Source organism: Galeopterus variegatus, unplaced genomic scaffold, assembly GCF_000696425.1.
Source record: "Galeopterus variegatus unplaced genomic scaffold, G_variegatus-3.0.2 Scaffold7462, whole genome shotgun sequence".
In the NCBI taxonomy this organism is placed as follows: domain Eukaryota; kingdom Metazoa; phylum Chordata; class Mammalia; order Dermoptera; family Cynocephalidae; genus Galeopterus; species Galeopterus variegatus.
Window position 1 is genome coordinate 88038 of NW_007733573.1, and position 8916 is coordinate 96953.

Sequence of the window (8916 nt, forward strand, 5' to 3'; positions counted from 1 at the left end):
CATCTTTTCATCTCTGGGGGTGTCAGTTTCTCTCCCCTTCTATTCCCTTGTTACTTCCCATGGCAGGCACCTAGGACTATGATTCACACCTGGCAGGGGTCAAACGTTTGACTGACTGACTCACAACGTGTCCTCCTCAACCACTCCAGAAGGGCTGAGGTGACGACAGTCTCAGCACTTCCATTAACTCACCACCTTCTCACAGTAGACAGAGCAGCTGGCAATGGCCCACTCGCATGCTTGGGGCCCAGTGGTGTCTACAGGTCTGTTCTTGGTGTGTAATTCTTGTGTGGAGATAAAACCCAGTGGGAGGAGATGGGGCAATTATATCAGGATTCTGGTTTGAAGAAACTGAGTCACAAGGCCAATAACAATGTTCACACATATGTGATTCTTGGGCTACGATGTGGATAAAGGGGAAAGGTCTCTGGGGAAGGTTTCAGAAAGCCCCTGAAGAAAGGGAACTAATGAATTTGGTGGCCTAGATCAAAGCAGTTTATAGGGAAAAGGATTTTCTTAGAACAAAACCATGGTGGGAACAAAGACACGGAGTCAGGCTGCCTGGGTGCAGGACAGGCAGGACAACAAGTGCAGGAGAAAGGTGGAAGGCCTGTCGGCAGAGTCAGCAGATTCTCTAGCTCAGAAAACAAATGCTCTAGTTTCTGAAAAGCAGTTTGTTCCAAAGAGATTCCCATTTCATCTGGGACTTAGAGACCATGCCCACCCACCTCGCCATCTGGCCAAGCCTTGCCAAGGAACCTGCCAGCCCAGCGTCTACCCCTCCTAGCAACTAGCACTTCGAGAATTATATTCTAGGTGCAGTGGCTGCTTCCTTCACTGCCCAGATTTGAGGACTTGACCTTGCTGTTGGCTCTGCTTTTGAGTGGAGCCACTAATGAGATTAGCTGCCACTTTCCATTAGTGGCTCCCCAGGGTTGGGCCCTCTTTCCCTCAGGGGGACGATGTCTAAGGAATCTAAAGTAAATCTGCCCTCGATACAGAATGGCTAAGGACAGAACTGATATTTTGGTCAAGGCATTAGCCTCATTTGCTGCTTCATATAAACTGAGGAAAGATTTGCAGGGGATGAAAACAGGGAAAGACGTGTGAATAACATTTTAATCTGGATATCAGGTGGTGGCTGGCTATTAAGTCTTTATCTTCCCTGGAAACTGAGGCATGGAGACATCTCACTTGGGAGTCCCCCAAGTCCTACTGGTTCTGAGGAACAGGGCAATTGCTGTGAGAATCCTGCAGACACGCCCCCAGAGAAGGGCCAGCTTAACCTTCCACCCGCGAGTATTGTTACTTATTCCAACTAAGACTAGCACTGAAAGGAATCTACTGAGCAGACAGAACTGTTAATTACTCATTTTGTATTTTCTTTGGAACCAAATAGAAATGTCAGACAGAAATGTGGAAGCAAGTTTTTCAATGGATGTAAACAGAGAAAGCAGAGAAGTATGCATACCACTAATTGGCATTTATTGAATACTCTCTGCACACATGCTAGAAACTCAGGTACATCCCAAAAGAAGAGGCCATTTGAAAGCACTGGACTAGGAGCTGGAACACTGGAGTCTGTTGTTTACTCCCTACGCAACTGTTGGTAACTCCTTCTCCCTGGACCGCAGTTTCCTTATCTGTCAACTGAGAAAGCTGGCTAGAGGCTCAGACAGTTGATGATTCCACATTCAGGAGGACATGGCTGGTACATTTGCTAACAACTCACTAAAGAAAACCCTCAGTTTCCCATTGTAAAGTCAGAGAATTAGGACTAAGGACAAAAGAAGAGCTCCCCCTTGCAGACGCCAGGAAAAAAAAAAAAAAGTTGGGAGCTTCTTCTGCAGTATCCAAGTTCCAGTGGGGGAGTACTATCAATACATAAAGGAAGACTCTTAAACCAAATGCTTGCATTGCAAACCCACTGGCACTTATTGCCATGAGAAAATGCTCCTGACTTGAAGTGCTCCTTGTACCAGATTAAATAAGAATTTTACCTCTGCGAACAGAGTTATACCATTTCAGCTGTTTCCAAACCCTGTGAATATGAAAGCCCATGCTGCTGCCACCGCCCAAAACTAGTACTAATGAGCCCTTTCTGCTCTTGCAGCCGTCAAAAGCGGCATCAGGCTCACACCTCACGCTGCGGCAGTCTGCGCCACAGGAGAGAACACTATCCAGGCCAAGCTGAGACAACACTGCCTGGACTTTCTTAACTTTGAGGCAAAGTGTTTTGTATATGTAGGCTTGAACTTGAAGCACTGAGGCGAGGCAGCAGCATTATTTCCAGCCATGGGGCAGTCTGCTATAGCTCTCTGTGCTTTGTTTCCCCCATTGTAAAACAGGAGTAGATAGCCACCACCTCCTCCGTACCAGGTGGGATATTCATTTGTATTTAGCACACTTTTCTGAGCTTAATTCCAAAGAAGTAAACACCATTCACAAATGTAGACTATATTAATATCTGGACAGGAGAATAGCTTCTCCTGTCCAGACCTGTGTCATCCTTGGCAATGACTATTCCAGTCAAAGGCTAAGTCAGTGCTATGACACACAGTAGTGTGGCACTGTGGCCATATCCAGAGTGCCACTGCTCAGATGTCCAGGTCCATGTTCTGGCCACATCACTACACGCCGTTCAACCCTGCACCCTCCAGCTCCATACCACTTCCCAAACTCTGACACCCACCCTCAACCCATCCAGCAATGCCAGACCACTGACCCACTCACTCTCCAGCCAACTTGCCTGGACTCCAGCTCCTCCATCAGAAGTGGGGGCAGGGCCAGGCTGAAGTTAGGGAGCAGGAGGCACATGGAAATGGCAGTGGAGAGAACCAGAGCAATTTGCCCCCCCACCCCCACCCCACTGGACACACAGCAGAGGCAGGTAGCACAGTCTCAGCACACATGCAGCAGGGACTTGGGCAGTGCACACCAGGTGCTTGGGACTGGGAGAAGCCACGAGGACAAATGCCAAATCTAGGGCCTGGGGTAGGAATGCAGAGGGGTTTTTTTGGTTTTTTTTTTTTTAAGCACTGTTCCTCTAACTACTTACAGCACACATGATATAGCAAAGCATAAATAACCAATTACTTGTTCCTGAACAAGCAGAGTGACAGCAGGTAGAGGAGAAATCTTTAAATAGCAACACTGAGCTGCACTAACGCTTTCCTCATGAGCTAGGCCAGGAACTGGCAAGCTGTGAACGGACCTGGCCTACTTAACTGTTGCCAGTCAGCCACCTCGCCTGGCTCAATTCTGCAGCTATGTAGCCCAGCCCACCGCCATGCAGGTGGCAGCTACATTCCAGCTTTGATTCAAGACTTGGCTACACTCTCATTTGCACCCCTGAACTTCTGATCCATCTAAAAGCAGGGAGCTAGTGCAGCCAGGCAAGCCTCATGCTGGGTTGGCAGCATTATCAAAGGGACTTGGGTATTCGCTACTTACACACTGAGGTCTAACCTAGAAATACTTGAGTTGGTTGACCACCATCTTTGCCCATATACCTTCAAGGCCAGGGCAGGCCCTTCTAGAAAAGCCCTGAACCAGTTTATGGTGAGGCTGGGAGGGGTCTTGAGGTCTCAGACCAAATCAGAACACCATGAAGGAGACCTAAGCCTGGTCCCCATGGCAACAGCAGAACCAGCTTGGCCTGTGAGAGTAAATAGGGGAAGGGGGCATAAATAATGCAACAAGTGACCCCAAGAGTACACCTGTCTGCAAGACTCTGTCTTTACCCTTAGGTTTTTATCCAGGAACAGCACAGGAAGATCCAGATGCTCCCAGATAAAAGAAAAATGTGTTCCCACCTGAAATGCTGAGGTCACAGTTTTGCTCAGTGGAATTCTGGGGAATGCTGGTAGTTTAATGCAGACAGACAGAAACCTTACAGTTTGGTGTCAACAGAATCTGACAGAATAAGTAAAAATAATCTTGTGCTATAAACTGTAATCAGTCCCACCATGCAGAGAAACCAAGCATGCCAAATTTGGTCTACTTCAAAAGTATGAAAGATGTCAAGGAGACCTATCAATGTACCTAATGTATCTTACATAATTGTTTTTAGCTGAAGATATGACAACAAATAGAAAGCTCTTGGATTAGGTACTACATAGAGAATGGAAGAAAGAGGAGTGTGCAGAGAAACCTCTAACTGAAGGCCAGTTCAGGACTGAATCAGTCTGCAGGACAGAAGAGCCAAAAGCTAGCTGAGAGGTACAATTTCCTTGCTGTGTTTTTGGGCAGCAAAAGCAAGATGCAGACAGAAGGAAGGTGGTCAGAGACTGACTGATTGGGCTGGCAGAGAAGAACAGAGAAGTATGTTCGAGAAGCTACCAGATGTCCTGTCCAATCTGAAGATTCTGGGAGTCTATGACACTACCCAAAGTCATCTCACCAATGTGGGACATGAATGCACTACGGCAGCCTTTCAGCCACATCAGTGCTCGAACTGGAGTCAAGCAGAGCACTGCCAACTGTACTTAACAGATTCCAAATGAGTGTGAGGCTAGGGGTGCCCCACCTGTGGAAGCAGCAGGATGGAGAGATGTGCAGCAAGTGACTCCCAAACACCACACTCCTTTCTTCCCCTAGATTTACTGCCTTCTAGGAGAGAAGCAATTAATATAGGACCAGGGCAGGGATGTCATGTTGGGACAGAGGTTTGATTCTACACCAGAAAACCACTCTTAAGGTTTCATCCTGACTGTGGTAGACCTGTCATAAGTTACAGGTCTTGTTGCTTTGTAGACTGAGAGCTCTCTTCCACTATAATGCTCTTGTTGTGTAGATTATTTGTTTGAAAATAGTTTCTCTTTAGAACTAAGCAGTGACTTCAAATTCAAATGCCTCTCTGATAATATAAGATCATGAATATGCATCAAACCCACTCATAGATAAATAATAATTACTTGGCAATTGATATGCTGAAAGAAAAAATGTATTATGGATGGAAAATGGATTTGTATTCAATGGGAAACTTTTGGAAATGACATGAATCTTGGAATGGACCCTGTACTGGAGCGTTCAGGCTTTGTGTTCCCATCAATCATCCCGCTAGGGAGGAGGGGATTCTCAGGCTGCCATGCCATCATTAACTAGAGGAGATGAATTCTTTCATTTGACAAAGAGGAATGATTTTTTTTCTCCAGATAAAGAAGCCATTAATGACATTCCCTCCTTTCTCGTGCTGTTTTGCAAACACCTGCAAATTCTCCTACCATCACTATATATCCTTTCGTCTCATGGTCATAATTTTTAAAAAGGCTCCAAAAACATGAAAACAGTGTCCCACTGATTCTACCTTCCCCCAACCTGGCAGCAAAAGTCACCCATGAGGCTTGTGCCTCAGATCCAGGTGAGACTGTGTGACAGGAAGGTCCTTTCAAGACTCTAGTCATAGTAATCCCACTAAGGCTAGACTGCTGGATGTTTCCTTGAGGTCTACACCCTGGAGGGGACAGCTCGGCCTGGGTGATTCACTCCACCCTACAGCCAAGAGAAGAGTAAGCAGAAGATACATCGGGGATCAATAAGTGCTCCCTGGTGAAGCCTGTCTCCTGCCATTCTAGAATGCAGAAATCCTAAGAGACCAGTTGGTTCAACCAGATTTAGAATGCTGATGCATAGAGCTGCTTTCTAGATCTCTCACCAACTCCCCCAAACCCCAGCTGCCCCATTCTCCTGATCATCTTCACCCATCAACTCAGGCCCTGACCCTGTCTCTCACCTAAGGATTCACCTAAAAATGGTATGAATGAATGTGTCTTCATGATTCTTTGATTGCCCATGCTAGAAACAAAGCTCAGACTCCTAAATTCCAAGGAAGTGGTGGACTACAGTGCCTTCCACAGAAAGCAAGCAGGAGGAATCCCTGCTAAAAGCAGCAAGGGAAATCAGCTCACCCCTCCCCTACAAAGTACCAGTAGTCCAACAAGTCTTCTGGGTGCAAGATCTAAGATATAAGATCTTGATCTTAAGATCTAAGCCAATTCTTCTCATGTCTCAAATAATATATCTAAATTCCCATAAGTTAAATCCTATCATAGTAAATTCCAAGGCTAGTATTGTATCAAATACTGCCTGGAATAAGTAGGTCACTAATGGAAGCTTGGAAACCTGTTATGGGCAAAGAGGTTGGGATGCCAGGACAGTAGTCTTTGCAAGGGTGTTTGGCACAAACTCATACTTCAAGTTCTTTTAAGAGTGGTATCACGAAGCCATACCTGTCTTGATGCCAAAGGCATCCCTTCTCACCCCAAGCACCAGGAAAATAAGGCAGGAAAGGAAGGGTGGAATTGTATGCATCTTTTTCCTTGGTAAGTTCACGTTATTACCCCACAACATCCAGCCAAGCCAGCCAAGCCTAACTCAGAGCAAGGGATACATGGAAATCAAAATGTGTTTTTCCATTTCCACTGCATCCCCTCTCTCTCCCCTTTCCACCTCCCCCACTCTCCCACAAGCAATGGTCAAACAGCATAAGCAATTCCTAGTGGCTCCCTAAATCTTAAACCTGCCCTGAGCCCCTGCTAGGGAAGGTGCATCAAGCCCATGAGAGTGGAGCCTGCGAAGTAGGGAGGAGGCTGAGGAGAACCTGGGCCACAGCCACTTGTGTCTGCTGCTGCTGCTGCTGGAGGAGCTGCTGGAGGAGCTGCATCTGGTGGTGGGTGGACAGTGGTGTCCCTGCGCTCAAGCCCGGTGGCTTCAAGGAAGATGAGGGAAGCAGCATCTGGGGGGAGGCTGTCAGCATGGGATCCTGGAGGTGGGGTGAAACCTGAAGGTGAAGAGAAGATGGGACATGACACGTGGGCACAAGCTATCTTCAGGGGCTTCAGTCTCTTTAACATACACGGCACGTAAATGGGTGGAGTGAAATAGCCTGCTTTTCACCCATGAGCTGGAAGTGCTGCATCTTCAAGGGAAATGAGAACGGGACTCCAGGGAGGAAACGGTATACAACTGCCTGGGCTGAGACCACAAGTTAGAAAATCATATTTGGACACCTCGGTAATTGATCTAAAGTAATGGGAGACAGACAGCTGACACTCTCCCCTCTCTTCTTGCCCACAACTTCCAAGTATACTTACTGTTGTGTTACTTAAGGTTCTAGACTTAGAAGAATCTCTTTCTATAAAACATAGCTTCCTCCCACCCCACTATGAGAAGAGGAAGGAAGCAGCTCAATCTTTTACTTTGCTGTGTTCTTAAGGCTACTCCTCCAGGATCTGAGATGTCTCTCACGAATCTGGCATGTGAAGAAGAGGTCAGGAGAGGGGAGGCTGCCTCCAACCCTCCTCTGCATCCTCTCACAGTGAGAGCACCACGGAAGAAAGTGTGGACGTTAAAACAAATAATGATCTGGAGAGATCCTCTGTTGGATAAAAGGAGTTTCTCCCCACTTCTCTCCCGTCTTCATCTCCTATTGGATACTTTCACTAAGACGGTGTCTAGGATCCATAAAGTTCAATAGCAGGGAGAGACATTTTGTTTCTGGCAGCTCTGGTCCTTCATTCATGCAAGAGGAAGGAACCTGGTGACAGACAAGTGGCTGCTGCCACTTGTAGAGGACAAAGTGAGTACGAAGGCAACATCAGGCAGACAATTGGAACTATGCTTCCCTCCTAACTAGACAGACTTCTCCTTCTGAGGAACTGGCCTAACAACCTCCACCTGAGATGAGACATATGAATGACGAGGAACGAGAGGTGCCTGTGATACAGTGAACTGGCTGGCAATTGAAGGGTAGGGGCCCTGGTCAGTAATCTTTCTTTCAGTTCTTTTTGTTTTTTTTTAATTTGGTTTTGTCTTCAGGTTGGAATTTGGTCTCAAGTTCTTAGTTTCTTAATCTGGATCATTCTAGAAACTCCTAGAGGCCTCAGTCATCTCACCTATGAGATGTCAGGTTGGAGATGTGATGACTAAGGCAGTCTCAGTTTCTAACATTGAATGGCTCAATTTCCAGGCTCAACAGTGCTTTTATGGAGGAGTATCCAAGGCACACAATCACCAGTTGCAGAGTGATGTGGCCCACACTGACTTGGCTCCATTAGGGGATGATGCATATGGGAATGCCAGGACGAGCCTTGCTTAAATACTGAGATGCTCTTAAGGGCCGAAGTTTCAGGGAGAAGAAGGGGATCAGATGCTGGTGGGATCCTGGGAGGGCTATGTATGTCCAGAATGAGCTCCGCAGCACCCTGACACATGGCAGCACCCAGCTTCGGCACACGGAGGCTGAATCTGCAGAAGGTCGGCCCCTCTGAAAGACATGCTCTGGCACTGCCCCTGTGCTGTGGGGTGCCTCACTCTGCAGCTGAATCAGCAGGGCCTAGGAAGTGACTGACAACCTGAGGCTGAGGCTGAGGCTGTGACACAGACTGCTACAGGAGATAGCAGGGACATGCACATGTATATCACCCAGATGGGCCACCCCTGCCTACCTTGGAGTCTGTGTGGGGGCCTCCGTCCTTCCCTACAGCGTCCAGGTCAGTCACACCTCGGCTGAATTCCAGGACATCATTCCCTGGGAGTGGGACCTCCACCGCGTCAATGTCAGTTTCCTCTGCGGTGGCCATGGAGGCCCTCTCGGCTCCAGTGAGCTGGCGGCCTGCAGGGACAACAGGGAAGGGAACAGTGACACCAACACTTCAGCTTTCAGTATGTCAAGCCTAGGGACGTCACTGGCTTTATAACATCTTCATACATCTTTTCATTCAAGTGTATTAAAGCACATTTTCAACCCAATAAGACGCTCCCATCTTAATATCTTTTTAAAGTCCAGAAGCAAAGGGAAGAGTTCCTCAAGACTGGATGTGACAGCTTAGCTAGAGTGGCACGTTTACACTGACAGGGTGTGGGAACTCTGGAAGGAGGGGCTGATGGTCATCTCCACCTCATTCTAGCCTAGGA

General features: G+C 47.4%; 1 protein-coding gene across 1 annotated transcript in view; it reads right to left on the minus strand.

Annotated features, from left to right (window-relative positions):
* The window catches only part of LOC103607482 (chromosome unknown open reading frame, human C1orf226), a 29288-nt gene extending 20677 nt beyond the window's left edge, over positions 1-8611 (minus strand). Inside the window, exons 1-2 of the mRNA XM_008591980.1 lie at positions 8448-8611; positions 6602-6781 (exon numbers count right to left, since the gene is read on the minus strand). Coding sequence (XP_008590202.1) covers positions 6602-6781; positions 8448-8582 — 315 coding nt within the window. The 5' untranslated portion in view covers positions 8583-8611. The remainder of the gene's footprint in view (positions 1-6601; positions 6782-8447) is intronic.
* Between the last annotated feature and the right edge of the window lie 305 nt (positions 8612-8916).